Raw genomic sequence first — 25043 nt, forward strand, 5'->3', positions numbered from 1 at the left:
TCCTTGTGATCTTGGGCAAGTTACTTTATCCTCCATTGCCTCAGGTACAAATATAGGGCCCTTCTTTTAAAAAGAATTTACACATTTAACATTGGGTTTTACACGTGTAAATGCACTTTACCCATGTAGGTGGGATTTTGAAAATTAATATATGCCATTGAATTGTCCATAGGATATTCAAGTGTAAGTGCACTTTATGCTTGTCAATGGTTTTTGAAAATTGCTGCGATAGCATGTTACATTTACAAGTATAACTCCTTTTAAAAATTATCTCCTTAGATTGTAAGTCTTCTAGGGATAGAGAAATGCATACAGTATATGAATGTAATCTGCTTTCAACTGCCAAAAGGCAGAATATAAAAAATAAATAAATAAATTAAATTAAATCAAATTAAGACATTGTTGAAAGTATGTAAAACAAAACTTGCTGTACCTGAAACGTTTTGGAACAAAGTGTTTTGGACTGTTGAAATGAAATTTGTGTTACCCCTGTCGGTCGCAGACGGCTGCGACCGCTCTTGCTCACCTCCTTCTTTGTAGCCTTGACTCCGTGGGGAAGACTTGCGGCCTCCTACCGTTCCCGGGACTCTCTGGACGCTGCAGACACTGCCAACCGCCATCTTGCCCTCGGAATCCCCTAAGCGTGCGCACACAGGCCAGTCTTAAGCACGTCATGGTGGGAATCTCAGGGACGTCCCCTCCGGATGAAGTCTTCCTTCCAGGACATTTAAGCCGGCTGGCCCTGCCTACCCATGACTTGGCAACGAGTTCCCTCATTGCTGAATCCGCTTCGCTCACTACGGACTTCCCGTTCCAGTTCCTGCAGCTTCGGCATGAGACACTCTGGTACCCGCTCCTAGGGGGCCCTTCCCTTGTCTCTGGCTATCTGCTCCTCAGAGGGCCTTTTGCCTTGGAACCCTCATCGGTGTACCCCGCGCTGCGGACCACTACCGTGTAGAGATGTGAATCAGAACCGGAATCAGTTCGGATTCCGATTCCGATTCACATGTGGGTTTTTTTTCATCGGGCCCGGTCGCGGTTTTGTTTATCGGCTGCGCCCGAACCGATAAACAAAAAACCCACCCCGACCCTTTAAAACTAATCCCTTTGCTTCCCCCACCCTCCCAACCCCAACAAAAACATTTTACAGGTACCTGGTGGTCCAGTGGGGGTCCCGGGAGTGATCTCCCGCTCCCGGGCCGTCGGCTGCCACTAATGAAAATGGCGCCGATGGCCTTTGCCCTTACCATGTGACAGGGTATCCGTGCCATTGGCCGGCCCCTGTCACATGGAGGGAGCACTGGATGGCCGGCGCCATCTTTAAAAATGGTGAGGGCCATCCAGTGCTCCTACCATGTGACAGGGGCCGGCCAGTGGCACGGATACCCTGTCACATGGTAAGGGCAAAGGGCCATTGGCGCCATTTTCATTAGTGGCAGCCGACGGCCCGGGAGCGGGAGATCGCTCCCGGGACCCCCACTGGACCACCAGGTACCCGTAAAATGTTTTTGGGGGGGTTGGGAGGGTGGGGGAAGCAAAGGGATTAGTTTTAAAGGGTCGGGGTGGGTTTAGGGGTTATTTTTGTGTGCCGTTTTTCCTGCCCTCCCCCAAAACGATAAGAGAACCCCCACGATCAATATCATGGGGTTTTTCTATCGTTTCGGGGGAGCCCCCGATTTCTGACGATTTTGAAAATATCGACGATATTTTCAATCGTCCGAAGCCCGATTTACATCTCTACTACCGTGTCATCTCTAAGTGAGGAACCCTCATCGGTGTGCCCCACGCTGCGGGCCACTACCGTATCATCTCTTCTGAGGACCCTCCACTGGTGTGCCCTGCTCCACGGACCAGTACGCCTCATCTATACAGAAGAGCCTCATGTACCCTGCTCTGCGGACCATTGCTGTATCTTCACTACAGAGGTATTTCCCATGGGTATACCCCACCGCACAGACTTTGTGACTCCCTGCTTCACGGGCAGTGCCTCTCTATTTCTCTAATAAAGACTCTTTTCCACAGCTGTGTCTGACGTCCACTGAGACCTCGCCTCCCTAAGGTGAGACTCACAGGGCTTCTCCCTGTGGGCAGTACCATCTCTCACCTTGGCCCAGGGCCCACATACCTACAAATCCTAACAATTTGAACTATTTGCCCACAAACACACAAGATATGGTAACTTCTATTTCTTTTTTTTATAATTCTTTATTTTCATGATTTTCCAAATTTTTTAGTCAAAACTTGACATAGATGAAATATTGAACAAAATATAGGAAAACAATACTATATTGTTAAACAAACATATAAGCAGTTAGTTCTAATGAGACCTCTAAAAGGGGACTGTAAATATACAAGAAACATTAATAAGCAATGACCAGAATATCAATACATATCCGCAAATTTTTTTTGAACACTTTCAGCAATTATGAGGAAATAGTTAAGGGACTATTTTGCAAAAATCCTTCTAGTTGATCTGGATCAAAAAAACAAATATTTAAGAGAACCTAATTTAACTAAACATTTACACGGATACTGCAAAAGAAATATAGCTCCTATATCTAACACACATTGTATCTTTTGTAAAAAAAAAACTTTCCGTCTCATCTGGGTGGTTTTTGCAAGATCTGGAAATATTGCAAGCAGTTGACCATAAAACCTTTTTTCGGGGGCTCAGAAAAACATTTTCATAGTCCAAATTCTGTCAGGTTCCCGAGCAAATACCACCAATAAGGTGGCACAACCCTCAGTATCTATTTGGGAATCCTGAAATAAATCAGTTAAGTTCTCTAGCACATTAGGTTGTACGGGAGGATTACTCAAATGTTCACCAGATCTAGAGGCAATATAAAAAGCCTTGGTAATAGGGGGAATAGCGTCATGTGATACCTTAAGTACCTCCACATAAAATGTCCTAAGCATTTCAATAGGAGAAATACTTGATGACTTAGGGAAGTTTAGAATTCTTAAATTCAACCTCCTAGAGTTATTTTCTGAAGATTCTAACCTACATTGATTAAATTCTTTCCCTTTAATCAAAGTCATATCACTTTTTCCTAAAATTTCACACTGTTTTTCCAATTTAGAGATACGTTCTATATTATTCTCTAGAGATGTGAATCGTGTGATCGATCGTCTTAACGATCGATTTCGGCTGGGGGGGGAGGGAATCGGATCGTCGCGGTTTTGTTTTTTTAAATATCGTGTAAATCGTAAATCGGGGGAGGGCGGGAAAACCGGCACACTAAAACATCCCTAAAACCCACCCCGACCCTTTAAAATAAATCCCCCACCCTCCCGAACCCCCCAAAATGCCTTAAATTACCTGGGGTACAGAGGGGGGGTCCCGGTGTGATCTTTTACTCTCGGGCCTCCGGTGCGTTGTAGAAATGGCGCCGGCGCTACCTTTGCCCTGTCATATACGCCCTGTCACATACGCCGGCCATACGGCGTATGGCCAGCGCCATTTTGTACGGCAAAACGATTCGAGTGCAGGAGGTCATTCCCGGACCCTCGCTGGACTTTTGGCAAGTCTTGTGGGGGTCAGGAGGCCCCCCCCAAGCTGGCCAAAAGTCCCTGGAGGTCCAGCGGGGGTCCGGGAGCGATCTCCTACGCTCCTGACGTCAGGGGACAAAAAACAAAATGGCGCTGGCGCTACCTTTGCCCTGTCATATGACAGGGCAAAGGTAGCACCGGCGCCATTTCTACAACGCACCGGAGGCCCGAGAGTAAAAGATCACACCGGGACCCCCCCCCCACTGGACCCCAGGTAATTTAAGGCATTTTGGGGGGGGTTCGGGAGGGTGGGGGATTTATTTTAAAGGGTCGGGGTGGGTTTTAGGGTTGTTTTAGTGTGCCGGTTTTCCCGCCCTCCCCCTTCCCCTCCCCCTTCCTATTAAATATCGCCTCTAACGATTTTTGACGATTTAAAATATATCGGACGATATTTTAAATCGTCAAAAAACGATTCACATCCCTATTATTCTCAATAGTTGTATTATGCCCCAAAACCTGAGGTTGAATGGAACCAATAGCCTTAGAAATATTTTAATTTTAGTCCCAAGAGAAACTTCTAAACCTTTAATAGCTGTCCAAAGTGTTTCCATGGTAATCTGTGCTGGTGTCTCAGGCAAATTTGAAGAAACTCTCAAAGCGGATGTCGTCAGAGGATTAGAAGCCTGTATCATTGCCTGGGAACCTAATATAGCAGGTTCCCCCACCACAGGAGAAACCTGTAAAGCTCTATTTAGCTGTAACTGGTTCTCCTGTGAACCTGCAAAAGGAGCAGAGTCCAATTTACGTGGCAAGCGGAGATCAGGGCTAAGGGAGGGGGAATTCCCCGAAGTAGAGGGCAAGGTAACCCCCATGCCAGTTGCAAGCATCCCTGAAGGTGTACTGGTCCCCAAAGGTTGCAGAAACCCGTCAATAGTCAGCTGGGACACTGAAGGGAGAGGAACTGTAGGGTTGGAAGGGAAAACACGGACAGTCCCTTTCCTCTTCTTCCCCATACGATTTCAGTGGGTTAGTGCACAGTGGAAAACAAAGAGGCATGAGAGGAGAACTTACTTGGAGGAGACTTGTAATGAAGAGAAGGAGCAGTCAGAGTTTCAAATTGGACGTAGTAGAGATATTCAGGTTGAGACAAAGCCACGCGCTGCTGCAGGGCTGTTTTAAAGGCCCCTTCGATGTCCCACGCAGATGACGTCAGGGCACTGGGCTGCCTTGGCTAGAGCCCCGTCAGAGACAAAATTAAAGCTGCTCTCCTGGAATGGCTGCTGATATCTCCACTCACCTCTACTCTCCTCTCCCAGTCCCCCCATAACTTCTATTTCTTAACAATGTTTCTGACAATTGAAAATGCCAGCTGGAAGCATTTAGAGATTTTTTAAATAGCTTTGTAAGAATGAATAACAGTGTCCTCATTTTCAAATGCTCAGACACCTGCTTAAAGAAGCCAATGGTTGTTGAAAGTAGGCAGAATGACAGTTGCACCCTGAAAGATTAGAAGGGTCAGAGTATTTGTTCAACCATGGGATTGTCTTCACCTAACTACTTAAATCAACCTAACTAATTAAATCAGCTGAAAGGATATCTGTAATGATTTAGTGGTATTGGTATGATGCAGGTTTTTTTGTTTTTACTTTAAGAATAAATGTGTCTAGAAATCAAGATGGATTCTCAGTGAGACTACATTTCCCAGATTCCATGGTTCACGAATTCTGGTGGAATTTGAGCAGAGGATCTGAGTCATAATGACTTATCAGAATTGCACTAATAGGCTAGCATGTACTATAAATTAAAGAGGAGAGGCAGTCAAGGGGAGCCACATGGATGATTCTCTGAGGACAAGCAGGATGGTAGGGCTTGCTCATGGGTGACATTATTGGATGGAGCCTGGCACGGAACTTTGATCAAATCTAAAACTTTCAAACATGCCTTACTGAGCATCTGCTGCTGTAGTCATCACCCTAACCCTAGGCAGAGTCCCTCAGTCTCTTTTTTTTTCGTGGAGACATGTGGTCGCAGGAGCCATGTGTCTCAAGGCATTCAGCTTTGCTCTCTACCTCACAGTCTTTGTGATTTTTCTAGAGCTGCAACTGTTTTCTTTCGGTAGCTCTATTCATTTTCCCTTTTTTCCTCTTTCCTCTGTCTGCCAGCTGCATGGTGGGCCTTAGTCACTGTGCAGTCTGGCAGAGTCTATTTTTTCTCTTAAAAAAAACAAAACAAAAAACTACACCTTCAGTTTAATATCTGTATCCTCTCCTTGCTCTGTCTGTTTTTGTACCTTTTGTCCGGTGCTGGCAAGACTGACTGAGTGATCCGTGTAGGTCGCTGAGCCTGGGGTCTCACATGAGTTCTATGCAGGCAGGAGTTCCATGTTGTTTCACCGATTGATCGGCATTAATGGAGGTCAGACAGTGAAGGGATCAAGGACCATACCGTTCCTGTGGAGGGGAGAGCTCATCCTCCCCACACTCAAAGGAACCAGTCTCCATGGGGAGAAGCCCTATATGACATAGCCTCCCCTCCTGCTTGCTGGTGATGGCAGTGTAATCTCCCTGGGAGAGAGAGTGAGCAGGAGCCTGGGCAAGCAGCTTGCTGCTGCACCTTAGGTGCCATGCCCAGTAAAAGTTGCCTGTGCACATCTGTGACCAGTGACCAATGATCTGACATATTGATGTCAGGACTGCGTCGGGGACCAGGATTGTCATTGAGCACCATGGTCACCCTTGACACCATTGAGGTGCCAGGACGTCCTCGAATGTCATTGAGGTGCATGACTGCTAGGGTGGCCCTTAGTTGTATATGATTTTGTAAACTGAAATATTTTTCATCTCCCAACCCCTAAAATTATTCCAATCTGTGTAAAAGTATTCTCTGTAAAATTTCAGCTCAATCAGATAATATTGAAATGGCCCCCAAAGGCCCTGAAGTTTCAGACTTTAACAAAATCGATATTTTTTATATTAAACTGTTTTTATCTTCTTTGTCATACTTTTTTCGAAAGAAGTATAGAATATGATTGAAAGAGAATTTAATTTGCAATAAAAAATACTTCTGGAAGCTTATAGAAGGTTGCGGAAGGTTCTAAACCTTCTAGAAGGTTCTACAACCATCAAGAAAGTTCTGAGGCCTATATATAGATGGCGTCACTCAAAAACTCTCAGTCAGTTCAATTCAAGTCTTACAGTCAGTAAGGCAATTTTCTAAGTTCAGACACAGATTTCAAGTTACAGTTCTATTTGTTAAGATTTTAGTAAGTTCTCCTATTTGTGACTTTGTGCTGTTGCGTCCATCGGTCCTAGATGGCTTCGTACTGTTTGCCTCACCTTATTCATGGCTCCTCCCGCTTACCTGGGAAAGATGGCTACCGCCGTGTCTTCCAGCCGACCTCTCTGGCGTCCCCAGAATGGCTATGGTGCAGCCACCCGCCATTGGTCCTCCCAGGTACCTACTAGGGTATGCGCGCGCGCAACCCACGTCTTTGTACCACCTTTGACACGAACCTCGAGGGCGTTCCCTCATGCTACTCTGCCGCTTCCGTGCTGCTGCAGGAAGCTCTCTCTCTGCCCTTTGGGGTAACTGCTAACCTGAGTACCGCTCCTCGGGGACCCTCTGCTTTATTTCAGGTGCTTTACAGGGAACAGGTACTCGCTCCTCAAGGGCCTGCTCTCCCTGCCTCGGTGCCTGTACCTTCTACAACATACCTAGTGGAATTGCATACCAACAGCTAACACCTAATGAGTACTCTAACTCTCAGTCTATCTCATCCACAGTATCTCCTTGCTGGGAGACCTGCTGCGGAACCTCCTGACGTCATCTAGGAGAGAAGGGCTCCCTCTGCCGAGGTCCCTGAGACTGCAACTACAGACTGCCTCACTACTGCCACCTCTGGTGGATATCATCAAGCTGTCTAATAAAGAACTATCCTGTGTTTTGTGCATTACGAATCTAGCCCAGTGCTGTGGCTCCTCACGGGGCTTCTCCCCATGGGAGTGGTCATCTCCATAGCACCCAAGGATCCACAAAACACAAATTATCATAACATGTGCTTTGTGAAGTGTAGTTCATTTGTGCGATATAATGGCATCATCATCATCAAAATCCACTTCAAGACTTTTGCGCTGCTTATGGAAAGATTACGAATGTAGTCTCATCAGAAACATAATAAGCCAAATTGTAGGAGTAAAACTACCTTCAAATCGGCAAGTACTCACTGTTCTTTTCTTCAATTTACGTGTTGTTAAAGAAGTTATTGTTTTTTGGGAAAAGGAACAAATTCCCACAAAACGAACTGATGATTGTGTTTAAAAAGTTATATCACTTTACAAAGAATGGCAAAATTTACAGAAGTGGTTGGGTAGAGACTCAGATGTGGAAGTAAAAAAAAAAAAAAAAAAATTCCTGGATAAATTAGAAGATTTATTTGATGTTACTCATGAGAATGCATTAAACATCATTAGAACGAAGTGGAAGGGCAGTTTTTATTATTGCAATGCAAGAAAGGATGAACAGGTTCCATGGCTGGCATTGATCGCAAATTGATAGCCAGTGAAGAAAAAAAAACAGGAACACATAGAAAAAAGAGAACTTAAGAGGAAATGGAACGATCTTATTACATTTTTATTGTTATTATTTCTATTTTAGATGTTATTTTGCGAAGTATGTATTTTTCTTTTGGTTTCAATTTTTGCTCAATATCTTTGCAAATTTTTATTTCATGTAAATAACTGTATGAAGAAAACAGTTATAAATAAAATTGTCTTTCGATTAATTTAGACTATTATTTTGAAAATGAAATACAAAAGTTTTAAATAATAAATACTAATTTTCGGTGAAATTTGAAACTTTAAGGCCTTTGGGGATCACCTTAAAGTAGTTCAATTGAGCTGAAATTTGGTAAGGAGTACTTTTTCATATATTGGAGCAAGATTAGGGGTTGGGAGCAAAGAATTTTAAAAGTTGAAAAATAAGGACCGCCCTAGAGACCGCCCTCAATATCGTAATGGTCTTCTGTGCCATAGGCATTGGTGGTCGTGGAGTCTCAATGCACTGGAGTCATCAATGACTTGGGCCTCAATGTGGAAGAGTAGCGGCATCAACCTCTAGCATTGGGAACCTGTTCTGCCATCGAGCGCCATTGTTCCCCTTGAAGCCATTGGGGCCAACATCATTGTCAATGCCAATGATGCTTCAATGCCCTTGAGACCTCAGTGCCCCTGATGTTGCAGTGCCATCTATGTCATGGTGCCCACGGTGCTGTCAGTACCACCTATGCCCTTGCTTCCATTGAGGTGCGTGCGTGGCCACTGTTGATGCTGTTGAGATATGTGGCCATGATGCTGCAGCAGCCCTTGATGCAGTCAATGTGCATGGCTTTAAATCTGCAGTAGCCCTTGATGCCATCGAGGTGCGTGGCCTTGATGCCATGGCTGCCCTCAGGGCCGTTGTGGTAAGTGGCCTCGATCCCATCACAAGCATGGCCTCAATTTCATCGCGATGTGGAGCTGCAGTGATACTATCAATGCATTCAATACCATCTAGGTGCGGGGCCGTCACAGAGGCCATTGGTCATGTTGGCCATCGATGCCTTTAGTTGATGCTCTTCACTGTATCGAGCACTACCAACAAGGTGCTGAGATTGCCATTGAATGCCCTGATTGTCCTCGAGGCATCATCTGCAGGGGCTCTTGAGAGCCCTTGAGTGCCACTGAAGCCCTCGGACAACAGGGATTTTGGCCTTGAATGGATTGAACGCTAGGGTCGCCATCTACTCAAGGCACCCTGGTACACTGAGGCATCCAGGCGCAGTGGTCAGGTGCTCTCAAAGCTTCTCAGTGTTCTGATGGGGCACTGTGGAGCACTGTGCTGTTCCATCACGGGCTATGGCTGTTGGGCACAATGGATGCCGATGATCTCAGAGGACCTGAGCCATCGGGACTGGGGGCATCGGAGGCCCTACCTGGGTTCTGCACTATCGAGGCTATCAATGAGCTGTGTTGGGGCTGCAGAGCTTCTGCCTGCAGGTGCCCCCTCGCATCCTTGGTACCACCAGTCCATCGATGCCTTTGGGCACCAAAGGCTCTATTGGTGCCACTGGGCAGTCAATATTATGGGTGCCTGTGGCACCGAGGATGACGCTATATACCATTGAACAGATCCTGGTTCATTCAAATGCCATTGAAGCCCTGGGTGCCATGTCGTTTGATGTCTGTGATGCGACCCTTCATTGGAGAGTGCATGTTGTGTTCGTGCCTGTTCTCGCCCTCGCTCCACCCTCTCTACCTTAGTGGCAACTCCCTTCGGGTCTGACGGACAGATGCTGCCGCGGCTTCTCCTCGCCGTTCTTCCTGGAATCCCCGGGCTGGCCTGATGCTGTGGATCCGCCATGTTCCTGATGACGTAAGGGCGCGCGCGCTCCAGAGTTTGTACTGGCAAGGGCGCGAACCTCGGGGGCGTCCCCCTGTAGTGACGTCATCCGCTTCCAACTTAAAAGGTCTTTGCTTGCAACTACGAATCGAGTTAGCAAGGGGAATTCTTTCTCTGCTGCTCTGCCTCCACAAACTTACCAAGGGGTACCCGCTCCTTGGGGGCCCCGCTCTCTCTTCTTGATTTCAGATTGCTAAGACGGGATCCGGTACTCGCTCCTCGAGGGCCTATGTCCCTGAATGCTCAGAAGACTCCTTACTACCTGGAAGCGATCTCAGACGTGAACACTGTGAGTTCTATTACAGATAGGAACCGGGACTCGCTCCACGAGGGCCTATGTTCCTAATCTCCTAAGATTCCCTTCTGTCTAAGACGTTATCGCAGGTATGGAGATCGTGAGTCATTATTGCAGATTGCAGATAGGAACCAGTACTCGCTTCACGAAGGCCCATGTTCCTAAAACCTTTCTCAACTATCTTCTATTTCAGAAGCTATCATATACCTATATTTTGTGAATTACTATTATAGATTGCAGATAGGTACCGGTACTCGGTCCACGAGGACCTATGTTCCTAAAACCCTCCAAAGACTTTCTTCTATTCCAGAAGCCATCTCATACACAGATATTGTGAGTTCTCATTCCAGACTGCATATAGGAACCAGCACACGCCTGTGGCTCCTGTTCCTGAATATACTGAAGACTCTCTGTTGCATAGAAGACATTACAGATATCTACAATTGTGAGTGTATCATCTACTACTGGTTATGTATCCAGCATACCCTGCCTACTCACTACCTATAGTCTCTCTCTACAGCTCAGCAACCCAGAGACTGCACTTCCAGTATCAGAGGGACTTCAGCCCTGCCGGGCACATCAGCTCACTACTGCCACTTCTGGAGGTTCTACTGCCTGTCTAATAAAGAACTATCTGTGTTTGTCTCCATACTCCAGCCTAGCCAGTGGTCCCCTCTCAGGACATTCTCCTGGGGGCGCTGTCATCTGCCATCGGCCCATTGATTCACCAAATTACATTAAATGTTTATTCCTTACACTACTAGAGCAGTATTATACAGACTGCCACTCTGTGGGAGGCCAACCCACCACAGATCATTAACGCCGCCTACGGAGTATTACAATTGTTAAGCTCCTTTCCTTTGGCGGAGTGATCCATAACTGGTTGCCAACTCTCTAGCGGACTTATAACAGATTGCCAACTCCTCCCCTTGGCGTGGTGATTTATTACAGATCACTATCTCCTAGCAGCAGATTGATAACAGATTGTTAACTCCTCTCTCTCCTGGAGGAGATCAATAACAGATTGCTAACTCCACCCCTCTGGGGAGCAGATTTACATCAGATGGCTAACTCCTCCCTCTCCTGGAGGAGATTTACAACAGATTGTTAACTCCGATCCTCTGGGGACCAGATTTATAAGAGTGCGATAGCACTATGGGCCAAACGGGCACTGTCACCACTATGAACACCAGTGGATGTGGTCAAATGCTGCGGGACATGGTCACAGGGCTCCATGGGCACTATCGGTTGCCATGGATTTTACTGCTGTCGTTTCATGAGGGAAACAAAGGTAAGCCATTCCCAATGCAGTTTCTAGAGCTGGGTCCAGCCTCTTGGAGCATTATCAGGTATTGGAGGGGCGCTGACATAGAATGCCACCCACCACCATGCATTACCCAGTGCACCAGTGGTGCTGGGGACACCATCGTCACACTATTCCTTTTCACTATGCTGTTGGGAACGGCCAGGCATCTATTCCAAGTGCCTCGAGCGATGGTAGGGAGCATTCTCCCTGTCTCTGCAGTTCTCTCCCCTGAAACTCCTGTTGATGTCCTGCATGGTCAACTAGGTCTGGTGCTTTGGCATGTAGGGTCTGACCCAGGCCCTGCCGTTGTGCTGATTATTCTCCAAGCATTGCTTGGGCTTTCTGCCCATTGTGCCTGTCAGTCACACATGGACACTCTTCTGCAGAAACATTCTGTCCTCTGGAAGTCAGTGGACCGTAGTTTCTTTCTGGAGAGCTTTTTGGGCCCCAGTTGGGTTTTCAGTTGCCTTTTGGCAGAGAAGGAAACTCTGCGGCCTTTCTCCAAGAGTCTTTCTCTTGTCTACATCTCTAGGCATTTCCTATACCTAGGAGGTTCCAGACCTACTATCATTGTCAGGATTTTCTGATCTGAAACCCTGCTTATAATGTTTTCCGTGATGCACAGTATGCTTCTGCTCGCACTCGCATCACTCCTCTGCCTTAGGCGCCCCTGCTACGCATGAGGGTTTTGTGTCTCAGTCATTTATATGGTTATTCTTTGTAAAACCCAGTTCTTCTCCAGCCTGGACCCCTTGTGGGTGGGCTGCTTCACAGGCAAAAGTGAGAATGGTAGTGCTTTCAACTGTGTGGTTTCCTGCTTTGTCCTACTCGGACAGCCTATTGATAGGGATTCACTCATGTGTGAGGCTACCATCCTGCTTTTCCTCAGAGAAAGGAGAGTTGCATATCTGTAACAGGTGTTCTCTGAGGACAGCAGGATGGTAGTCCTCACAAAACCCACCCGCCTCCCCTGGGAGTTGGTTCTCCATGTATTAGCTATATCATAGACTGAGAGCCTCTGCCTAGGGGGCAGGATGATGACTACAGCTGCACATGCTCATTAGGGCATGTTTGAAAGTTCTAGATTCTTTGAGATGAAAGATTCATGCTGGGCGCCATCCGATGATGTCACCCATGTGTGAGGACTAACATCCTGCTGTCCTTGGAGAACACCTGTTACAGGTAAGCAACTCTGCTGCATGGCAGGAGGAGAGCCAGAGGTAGAATAGCCAGCTCACCAAAGCCAAACATGGAGGAAGACTTGGACGAAGGGGATGATGAGAATGACCTGATAGTTCTGCACTAAAGTTAAGTGGAATGCTAGAATGAATGTTTTAGAGGGAGTTTTTTTGTTCTAATTGTGGAGATTGTTTGGAGACTGACTTTAAGACAGAAAAGTGACCTGTGCACAAGTCCTCTGACAAAAGTAACTAATTGAGAAACAGTAGAATCAATCTAGGTTTAAGTAGCACAGTGGGATTTATAAGGGTTGACCCCCTTTCCCCTAGTGGGACTGGTAATTTTGCTACCCAGAAGTTTAAAAAGCAAGTGAGAAAGCTGGTATATGCAGACTCTTTATAGAAGCATTGAGGCTGCAAACCTCTTTACAGTAAAGATTAAATGGATAAAAAGAAGTTCTCCAGACTCTTAGCAGTGTTATAGAGATTGGGTCCCATTCGACTAACTAAGGATTGGTGCACAGAAGGTATAATTACCTACACTGCCCTTGAGTCTTAAGTGGTAGTAAGGAAATGTTTTGTTTGTGCAAACTAATGCAGCTTCATAATTTTGCTGTGAGAACTAAGCTTGTGGCAGTTCCGTTTAACTAAGGTTAAGAGCTTGATTTATTGGCACTGTGAGGCTTTTCTTTCTTGTCCTACTGAGTGTCTGAATGAATGAAAAGGTTTGTTATTAAGCTAAACTGAAAGTGGTCTAATAAATCAGATTGTACTAAGCCCCTGAATCACCTGCACTGCTGCTCTTTTCCTTAAGTGTTAAGATCCTTATAAAATGTAAAAGGTTATTTAGCAGCTATAAGGAGTTATAGAGTGTACATAGTTCCTAATGGAAATTAAAGAACAGCTGTTTCCTTGTGAATGTAGAACTCTGCAATTAAACCAAGTGAATCTAATTTAATGGGTGCTTAAACCAGTATAAAACTGAATAAATTCTGTGTCCCCCTTGTTTGTTCAATGAATGGAGAATTAGATGAATAAAGTGTTAATGACTATACAGTTGTCTCATTTTTTAACCCTTACAAAATTGCTTTGACCTGAGGTTATTAGAGGGAGAGATTTGTTATCATTCACCCAGAATTTAAGAGGGGGAGGTAACTTACCTTAATGATTGACTGACTTTCTCCTTTTATTGGCCATACCCACTACCACACATGCTATTCACTAGTAATCTCCCATACAGAACTAAAGCTGATTGCAGTGTCCCTTTGTGGATGAGAGCTGGTTGCTGCCACAGTATTCAAAGTTTTGCATAAACCACATTCACAGACCGATGCAATATTGGTGTGCGTTAAAATGGCGCCCACCTCTCCCAGGCACTCGATGTAATATTTAAATGGACTGCCACAGTAAAAAGGAGGTGCTAAGGAAACTTTTGCATCCCTAGTGCCTCCTTGGCATTGGGCACCCAGGAGAGGTGGCTGTCAGCGGGTTAGGAAAAAGGACCCTCAGTTTCACAAGCGTCCATTTTCCTAACCTGACCGTCAGTGATACTTTTATTTTTTTAAAATTCCCGTTCTCCTTTTTTCAGTTCTGTAAACTTTTGGGGCTCCTAAAGAATTAATGCCTGCTTCGGGGTAGGCGTTAATTTTTGAGAGTAAAAATGTGTACGTCAGGTGCACTTTTTAAAAATTTTTTTGCATCGGGGGTAATAGCTAATAGCCTCATCAATATGAATTTACATGTGATGAACGCTATTAGCTTCATGCTGGCTTGGACGTGCTAATCCCCTTATGGCATGAGGGGTTTTGGACGTGCAGCCAAAACGCATGTCCAAGCTCCTGTAAAGCGTGTGCTCGGCTGAGCACACTGTATTGCATGGGCCTGCCACTGTTTTATATTTCCAGTCTGTTAAAATCAACAAATAATAATTATGCATTAAAAATTACAGAAAGATGTCATGTCTAGCTTTTAACAGTATACAAAAAAATTGTCTACAGATATTGTTCATAATATGATTAATTGTTTGAATCACTAGGCACTACTGGCTATATAACCTTCACTTGCCTTATGAATAATTATTGGTCTGAGCCTATTTGCCACAAAAATACTTGTGCCTTCATATTTTTTCAGAAAGGTTTTTTTTTTATGCAATTAAAATCCAAAAACTTATCTGATGTTTGAAGATATTTTCCGAGATTCTACACAGTATGGCTTCAGTATTAATTGTGTTCCCAGATAGCTTTAACTTAACCAGTGATAGTTGAAGAGTATCGCTGGTGAAGCAGCAATTACAGGGGGGGGAAAAATCTTTGGTGTGGGCCTTTCAGTTGCTCCCCACTCCACAGCAATAAAAATAATGCTGATTCTGTTGACCAATCCCATCTTCCCCAAGCCCCCCAAAATACATTTCAGGTCAAACATTAATAAAGGGAAGGCCTGAAGCATATGCTCACTCCTCCCCTCCTCCTCACCCCATCCCCATCACGTCCACTCCTTCAAACCTGATATGACAGCTAGGAATTAGCGTCCGACTCCTGGTGTGTCCAGTGTTGCTGTCAAAGCAGTGCTCTGACAACAACCTTGAGCCCCAGCTACATTCCCAGGGCAGGAAGCAGGACTAGTAGTCCTTTCCTTTGGAAGAGATCACCCTCCAGCTCCTTCCTAATAGCCAGAGAAACTCCGACAAACCCTGAAATCTGAAGGCACAGGAGTTCTGTTAAACTCATGACAACTCCCACTTCTTCTACCATTAATTCTCTACTCTCATATCACTCTCTGCAGTGTATTTGGAAGCAATGGAGCTTTGTAAGAGAAAGGTTTTGAGATCCCCATACACTTAATTTAGAGTAAACAGAAACACTGCAGACAAAGCCCGATACTCACACTTGGTTCTCAGTGTCTCCCCAAAACAGAAGGCACTTTGTTTTTTTGGGGTTATACTTCCTCACGGTTCTGGGTATGCTAACTCGATTCAGCTGGTAATAGTTGCTCCACAGCACACTGGTTCACTTATGGTAGTGCTCTGGCATGGATGGATACTACTGGCTCTTTCTGGGTATAGATGCCCCTCCTGGTCCTGTTACCGGCCAGCCCACCCAGTCTCTTCACTGGGAGGGCAACGATTCAACCTCTCTAAGGGCTGATGCAATATTTGTGCGCTGAAAGCGGGTGCTGAACAGTCAGCGCTCGCTTTCCTAACGTGCCTCTAGGCACCCCTCCTAGGGGGCGCCATGCAATATTTAAATTAGGGGTTGCACCCCTAGCACCTCCTTGATAACGGAAGCCTGCGAGCGTCGGCCGTCTGCCGGTTAGGAAAATAGACGCCAAATTCATCACAACGATATTAAGTAGGAGGCTGTATAGAAAAGCAGTTTTTCTGCTTTTCTGTTCTACATTTAGGAGCGTTCAGCAATTACCGCCTGCTCTGTGCAGGCATTAATTTCTGAGTGCTTAAATGTGCGCCTTAGACGCACATTTTTGTTTTTTGCATTCAGAGTGAATAGCTAATAGCCTCATTCACATACATTTGCATATGATGAGCGCTATTAGTTTCACTTTGAGTTGGATGCTCGTTGTGAAGGCGCTAATCCCCTTATTGCATAAGGGGATTAGGTAGTGCTATACAACCTGCATCCAACTGCAGGTTATACAGTGTGCTCGGCTGAACGCACTGCATTGCATCGGCCCCTAAGTGTAGATACCTCTTCTCTAGAGCATCGCAGCTACCCATCTGCAGAGCTTCAGGTTCCTGGATTGGCCCCTATTGGAAACAGGTTTCTGGGCTTGATGGACCCTTGGTAAGACCCAGTATGGCATGTTCTTATGTTCTTAACATTAACAATGACATTTCTTAATCGCCTCTAAGCAGGGGCTAGGGGAGTAGCAGCCACAGGAGGCTGGAGAAAAGGCAGCACAGCAGAGGCAGGTTTAAACATACTAAGCTGCACAATTATCATTTAACCATGATGTTATGCTTTTGATGTAAGGAAATATTGTTATTATTGTTTTAGTTTATATTGTAAACTTCTGATGTTTTAATCCACCTCAAACAACTTGTTTGGTAAGAGTGCAGAATATTAAGAATTTGTAATAAATAAATAAATAGCTACTCTTAACATTTCTAACCAGTGAGAATTTTTTCTTTCCATCTGTACAGTTCATTCTTAAGAATATTTTTCTTGATAAAATATTTCCAAGTGTAATCTCTGCTCATGTAATCCGAAAGGGAGAAGGAGTGGCCTATCGGGGAAGGATCCTTTTGGAACTGGAAACCAAACTGGTGGAACAAATTGAACAGAAAGTGGAGGACATTCCTTTGGATGATCTTTTACGCGTTGAGGTAATAGCAGACCTGCATAAAATTCAGAAAGCTTCAGTGAAGTAAAAATGTACTGTGTTAAGTAATATGAATATGAAATAGAGAATTATTGTTGTAGTCTTTAGCTGCAAGTTGATATACTGAGTGCTATCTGAATTCATTGCCAGAGGATGTGGTTACAGCAGTTAGTATAACTGGGGGTAAAAAAAGGTTTGGATAAGTTCCTAGAAGATAAATCCATAAACTGCTATGATGGTAAATAATAAGCAATAGTAGCTTGTGATCTATCTAATTTTTGGATACTTGCCTGGTACTTGTGACTTGGATTGGCCACTGTTGAAAACAGGATACTGGGCTTGATGGACCCTTGGTCTTACCCAGTATGGCATGCCTTATGTTCTTATGTTCTTATGATTTTTCCTTGTGTTTCATTAATAATTTTTAATATAGAAAATGTATTTTAAAATATTGGATTGTGAATGTTTAGAGTATAGTGCTTATATAATTGAGACACAAGTGCTGGCATATTATCAGAGGAAGATATGCATGAGTAGACCAGAATGGATGCAATACTATAATATATAGCCCAACAGCATTTACACAAAGTTTTTTTTTTTTAAATTATATGCATCAATTGTAAATTAGCAACTTGAATCCAGATCAAATTGAAAATTGTAATTAGGTGGCAGGACTGTTCATAACACCCGTGTATTACTTGAGCACCAATTTGCTGGGTATGCTTAATCATAACATCTTTGCCACGCTGTATACTGTTTCTTATTTTTTTACACACATTTTTTTAAAGTCATTGTAAATAAAAAAACAAGGAAGACCAGCATTACTTCCCTCTGCACACTTATGCAATGGAGAGCTCAGCTCAACATGGCGCCATGTTTCGCTGATTGCTGTGGCATCTGGTCAGAGTTGTACTTGACTTTCCAGCAAATTAAACTAAAGATAAGCAGACATATATGAATTCAGGATTGTTACATGAAATCATTACCTTCAAGTATTATCGCTGAATGTTAGAAATACCTTTGAATCCCATCTGCAGAAATATCAGTGTGCTCTGTCACTGCAATCGAAAAGAATGATGGTGTTCTCCAATCAAGTTATGCTTTTATATCATGTGATAACTGACGTCATCACGCTTCACCTGACACACCAGCTGGATATCTATTAAAACTAAAGCATATTCATTTAGAACAAATGCCATTCAATATCAGAATTTAACCCACCAGGATGTGTAGTATTCAGGAAAAAAATCCATGATTGTTCTTTTTGACTTAAAGCCTTCACCCTATGCCCTCCCTGCCAATTGATGCATACATAGTCCAGAACGGACCATTTAAGATCACTAAAGACGTGTTGTTTTTGCACATAGTGTAGAACCATAATGGCATTTAAATATTGTGTGTTTAAACAGCTTCTGTGTTCAATAAGTCTGGTCTTAATTTTCCTTTTTGTCTTACCAATGTACCACAGGTTACAGGGACATATGACATAGATGACAAACGTAGCTTGTCAGGTGACTCCCTGTAGAACTTCAGTCATTTGACTTGTTACAAATGTAATTTGACTGGTAGGCAATTTTTGTAGACAAATCTGACATTGACATTCGCAGATTGGAAATTCTGTTTCACCATTGTTACCAATGTAATCTGGAAATGCTCGAACCACCTGTTCCTTAAATTTCATCTTCTTGAGAAAGCAAACATAGGACCACTTTCCACACCACATGATATTGTAGAATAGGCTAATGTTTTTTTAATAATCTCTCATATCTGAGAAGACACACAAATCTGGTGATCAGGTTTTTCCTTTTGAGTTGGTGACATCAAAAGTTCATGATTACTGAATAAGGCCCAATGAAATGCTTGCTTAACACATGATGCCAGATATCCGTGTTCCAAAAATGATGTGCCATTATCTTTGCTTGGGCTTTAAAATTGCTGATGTCAGAGCATAATCGTCTCAGATGAAGAAACTGGCCAACTGATAAGTGCGTCTTTAGATGGCTAGGATGAAAGCTGGAAAAGAAAAGATTATTTCTTTCATTTGACTTCCTTTACAACGATGTAGTTAGTACTTTATGATGATTTCGAATATGAATACCTAAAAATGAAATATCCTCTCAATGAAATGAAAGAGAGAATCTCAACGGAGTGTCTAAATGATTTAACCACTCATAAAATTCCTTCAGTGCTGCCTGTGACCCCTTCATACGAGAAAGATATCATTGATTTATCTCTTAAAACACCTGATCGAGCTCCACCGTTTACTAGGACAGATGCATCTCTCCTCAAACGCTGCAATATAAATATTGGCAATATCAGGTGCCATTGCTGCACCCACAGGGGTACCCTGTACTTGTAAAAAATATTCATGTTGGAATGCAAAATAGTTTTTGTTCAAAGCTAATCTAGCCAAGTCCAAAATAAATGATGTAGGAATTCTCTGGGGTAATAAAACCAGTGAAAACATTTTGAAAACTCATCCAAGTGCCTGTTACTGTGGTATTACAATATACAGGGATTCAATGTCCATAGTAACTAATATTTCCACAGCACTGACTTGTGTTTGACTTAGGAACTGTAATATGTCTGTTGAGTCTTTAACATAAGATGTTACCTTCGAGACAAATGGCTTCAAGATGCGATCCAAAAAAATTGCTAAAGGTTATGGCATTGATTCCTTTGCCAAAACTATTGGTCGTCCAGTGGAGAGCTCAGAGATTAATGAATTTTGGGTACCAAATAAAACATTGGAGTTCTATTCTGCAGGTGTTATGAACAGTTATGCCACCTAATTTCAGATTTCAGTTTGATCTGGATTCAAGTTGCTAATATAAAGTTGATGGAAATAATTAAAAAAAACTTTGTGGGAGACCAAGGGCCTCATTTTCTATCCGGATCGCACGCGATAAGGGACGTTTCGCACGCGAAAAGTCCCTTATCGCGTGCAATACCAAAATGGGGGCAGAGTCGGCCCTGGAAGAGGAGGAGTCGGGGCGTCACCGGGGCCGATTCCGTGAAGACGCCACGGTCAATGAAAAGGTAAGGCCCTTTTCGCATCCGAGTTCGCGCCCAATAGCTACACCTTCTATAGTGGCGCTATTGGGTGCGAAACTGGCAGCGAATGCACCGCGATGGTGCGATCGCTGCCGGCTAGCTCAGGCCCCCCCCCCCCCCGTTTCGGCCCCCCGCCCCTCATTACCTAAAGTATCGCAGACCTGCGATACTTTAGAAAATGAGGCCCCAAGATAGCTGTGGTCTGGAGTACATGCTTAGCCTCTCTGTCTGGGATTACTATAATTTTTCTTAAAATTTACTAAAATGCCGCTTACAAAAAGAAAGGCAAGGCTAAGAGAAGGCTCAACGTCTTCTCCGTTACCTGCTCTTTGCCTGCAACAGATTGAGCCGTTCTTCGCGTCTCCACTACAGTCTACACCAGAGGGAGGAGCCGCTTTGGAGCCTTGCAGGAAGCGAACGCTGGCTCCTTTGGCAAAAGAAATATCTTTGCTTCCCGGTGTGCCGACGATCCCACCGCTGCCATCAACAGCATTTGAATTTCAACCGACGGACTATCAGTGTCCTGGAAAAATGATCCAAGTGGTGAAGGGAAATCTACTGCCCAAGGAGAGACGCCATTTTGACGCCGTCTTCGGAGAGTTCTCGTTCGTGACACTCCATGGGCCCCTTGGAAGTTCCCCAGACTCCAGAGGCTATGATGAGAAATGGGAACCCCATGGAAGAAGGAGAATGTGACTCCAAGGTACGTTTGATTCTACAATCTCCCATGACCTGACCACTGGTAATAACTTTGGACTCAATATGGAAGACTTTGACTTCATTGGAAAAAGCTATTATTTCCTTAATACAAGTTGTGAAAGATTCCAATATTAAGTCATCGATAATGGAATCTCAAATTACAACTTTAGCTTCTAAAGTGACAGAAATGGATTCAAAATTATCTTCAGTTGAAGCAATACAGAGTAAATTGGTACAGTCAGATATTGTTTATTCTAAAATGCTGGAAAACATCAAAAACTCATTGAAAATTCAGAATTTAAGGCTCCTGAATTTTCTCTATTTGAAATTAATCCTACCTCGGGATTTGTTTAATAATTACCTTATACAGATCCTTAAATTTCCTAAAGAAGCTGTTCCAGCAATTACAAAGATTTATTATCTTCCTTCATCTTTACAAGCAACTTCTGGTAATCAAGATGTTTCTTTAAATGTCTCAGATATTTTAGAACTCTCACAAGAAACAGTAATACAGACAAGAAGGACATTACTCGTAACTTTTGCATTTCCATCAGAAAGAAATTTTGTTTTAAAATTTTTCTTTCGGAACCAGGCACAGTTATTTCATGGACAGAAAATCTGAGTTTATCCAGACCTAACAAGGACTACTCAAGAAAGACGCAAAAATTTTTTTTATCAATGAAACCAGAAGCTGTATCACGAGGTGCTAGATTTTGTCTGTGGTATCCGTGCAAATGTTTACTTAGTTATCAAAATTCTAAATATTTGTTTTTTGAACCTTCTCAGTTATGAGCGTTCTTTGATTCACACTCCTAATATTATCTACCATGGGTTACTCGGCAATTTAAATTTGATGTAGTGGATATCTAGAAAGCAATTCTTTTTACAATATTTCTTCTGATTTTGCTCTATATAATCCTTCGTATCCCCCATTTCTTATTATAATAGATATACTATTATTATTATTTTTGTTTAAATTTTGTCTAATATATGAGATTGGTAATCCATATTGTATAATATCTCCTTTCTGGAACAGGTCATCCTTGTGTTTATTTGAAAATGCAATAAAAATAAAATTATAAAAAAAACAAAAAAACTGTGTGAATGCTGTTGGGCTATATATATTGAATAAGTGCATTACACATTTTTGTTGACTCAGTAGTGGGAGTAATTTTGCAATACTATAATGCCACCAGCCATTCCAGTTTACAGAGATCTGTACAGAAGAAAGATGCTCACAAGTAGTTTGGAAAACACAATAGTAATATCAAGTAGAGTCAATTTAGATTTGTTTTTCATTTTGTTTTGGGGGGCTTTTTCCCATGAATTTCATTTTGTGTAATGTTTAATTTGTTTCATTGGTTTAGTTAGTTTGGTTTAGTCAGGACTAGGCTAGGATGCAGCGTTGGATTTGGTAAATATGGAAGAGTCTGCGGGAAATTTCCCAGGCCTGGGCCTGGGCCTTTACTTGGTTTTGGCTTGGGCCCAGGCATCAGGCCTGGGGCTGGACCTGGGCCTTTGCTCAGGTCTTGGCCTAGGCCCTGGCATCAGGCCAGTGCCTAAACCAAGACCCCGACATCCTACTTGGGCATAGGCCACAGCCCTTTCGTTGGGTCTTGGCCTAAGCCTAGACGAGGCCCAGCTGGCAACTTTATCTTTTTAAATTAGGTTTTCAAAACAAAATGAGATTACAATGATATTTCATCGGAATTTAACTTGTTCTGTTTTGAAAATGATCTGAACCAAAATTGGAAATTTCCTAGCATGTAGCAGATGGACTCAGGACCAATGGATATAGTGTACTCCTGATACAGTTGGAGACGGATCAGATTTCAATCTGACGTCAGTCCTAGTACATATACCCCTGCAGGAAGTGCAGCTCTTCAGTATTTTCCGTCTCCATAGCAGTTCGGGACTCTATGCATGCTAGCACAGCGTTAGAGTAATTTACCAAAGAAACCCAAAACAAGAAGAAATTTTACCTGTATAGATGAGCCCCACTCTCCTGCGGTGACACCCCTTGGGTCCCTCCCCCAGTTGAGAATTCCCGAGGTGATTTCCGTGAACCCTCGGAGGTAAGCCTCGGTCTGGCGGCCGACCCCCGGCGAGGACCTAGACATCGGGTGAGGCTGAGAGGCAGCGGGTGCAACTTCGAGCACGGCGGTGAAGGTATTTCCCTCTCCCCCCGCAGCTGGAGACCGCCCGGAACGAGACCGGGAAGTGCCAAGACAAGGTATGGTAGAAATCTATTTAAAAGTCTCCGGTCTCCGAAGCTCGAAGAGTCGCACAGTTCGCCAGCCGGTGCTAGTGCCACCGGGTTGATCTGCCCTAGCAGGGCTAGACCCCGGTCAGATCCGAGGGTGCTCCCACATGGAGACCCTCCAAGGTGGTAGCCATATTGTCCGCGTGGTCGCTGTCACCATCTTGACCTGTTTGCCGCCCTGTCTGCCGCCCCGTCCCGTGTGCACAGAGGTGAGCCGTGCACACAAATATCTTGTGCGCACAACGTCGCGTGCCCAAGTACCATGCGCACAAGCGACGCACATAGCCACACGCTTATTGTGCCGGGCGCATATCTTCCATCTGTGTGCACAACAGCACGCACATCTCTCTGAGCGCGTCTCATTTCCTATTTCATTTCTTTCGAATGTCCATTCCTAATGTCAAGTATCGTTCAACAGGTGCTGAAGCATTAGCAAAATGTGCAAGAGTTTTTTCATGTAGCTCTCCTAATATTTTTTTGATTCAGGAGTTTCCTCCTATTCCTTCAGGCTTCCATCTCAGGCGGAACAAAGACTAGGATCTGATGCAAAGAATTCCATTTGCAACTATTCGTTAATTTTTTCATGTATTCTATATCCCTTCCCAACTTACTTTAACCATTCATTGCAGCAACCATTCTCAGTTGGGACCATACTCTAGGGCTCTCTCTAGAGGTCCAAATCTAGCCACTAGGTGTAACCATTGTGTGATGACTATGATGATCACTTCCTATGATGATCACTTCCTCCATCTTAGACGTTATGAATGTTTTCTCCACAAGATCCCCAGACTCGACTGAACTGGAGAATGGAACACCTAAGCTCAGAACTGAATCTGGACCCCTCTGCATGTCAGCATATAGCACTGCCACTGAAACATAGGGTTAAATATCCTAATTGTTAAATCTGGCAGCATGAAAATTGCAGCTTTTATTTCTTTGTGTGTGTGTGTGTGTGTGTGTGTGTGTGCACAATGATGCTAAGAACTTGTCCCCATTTGGATTTTATTCTTGGGACTTCTGACTCCAAAATCAGAAGTGTTCTCATTAATTCACTGACTAAATTAGAAATGTTTTCACTAACTCGATACTGTGGCAAAGCAGACATGTTCCCTAAGGGCATATCTCACAAAAACATTTCACTGTATACCATCAAATGGTGAAAATAATTTTAAGTGTTATTTTATTATTTATTTATCTATTTATTTAAACAGACTTCTATTCCACTAAATTCCAATAAAAATGATCAAAGCAAATTGCAATAAAACATTCATAATTCCATAAAACTTACAAAGCAAACATATACATAAAAAAGCGATAAAAGTGTAAACACCTCCATTAACCTGCCTATATTGTATTCCCAGTGACACAGGTGGTTTGTTCCTTCCTTGGAAGTGTTCTAAATCCCTGCAGATCAGAGAACCAGGCATTCCAGTAGCATCTCCCTCTCAATACATTTATAAATGATCCGGAAAGAAATATGACGAGTGAGATAATCAAATTTGCAGATGATACAAAATTGTTCAGCATAGTTAAATCACAAGCAGATTGTGATAAATTGCAGGAAGACCTTGTGAGACTGGAAAATTGGGCATCCAAATGGCAGATGAAATTTAATGTGGATAAGTGCAAGGTGATGCATATAGGGAAAAATAACCCATGCTATAGTTACACAATGTTAGGTTCCATATTAGGTGCTACAACCCAAGAAAGAGATCTAGACGTCATAGTGGATAACACATTGAAATCAGTGTGCTGCGGCAGTTAAAAAAGCAAACAGAATGTTGGAAATTATTAGAAAGGGAATGGTGAATAAACGAAAAATGTCATAATGCCTCTGTATCGCTCCATGGTAAGACCGTACCTTGAATACTGTGTACAATTCTGGTCGCCACATCTCAAAAAAGAGATAATTGCGATGGAGAAGATACAGAGAAGGGCTACCAAAATGATAAGGGGAATGGAAGAGCTCCCCTATGAGGAAAGACT

General features: G+C 43.6%; 1 protein-coding gene across 4 annotated transcripts in view; it reads left to right on the plus strand.

Annotated features, from left to right (window-relative positions):
- Positions 1-25043, plus strand: part of DYSF (dysferlin) — a 731032-nt gene that overhangs the window by 199435 nt on the left and 506554 nt on the right. For all 4 annotated transcript variants that reach the window (XM_029594483.1, XM_029594497.1, XM_029594488.1 and 1 more), the window contains exon 18: positions 16932-17045. In XM_029594483.1, coding sequence (XP_029450343.1) covers positions 16932-17045 — 114 coding nt within the window. The remainder of the gene's footprint in view (positions 1-16931; positions 17046-25043) is intronic.

The sequence above is a fragment of the Rhinatrema bivittatum genome, chromosome 1 (assembly GCF_901001135.1).
Source record: "Rhinatrema bivittatum chromosome 1, aRhiBiv1.1, whole genome shotgun sequence".
Lineage (NCBI taxonomy): Eukaryota > Metazoa > Chordata > Amphibia > Gymnophiona > Rhinatrematidae > Rhinatrema > Rhinatrema bivittatum.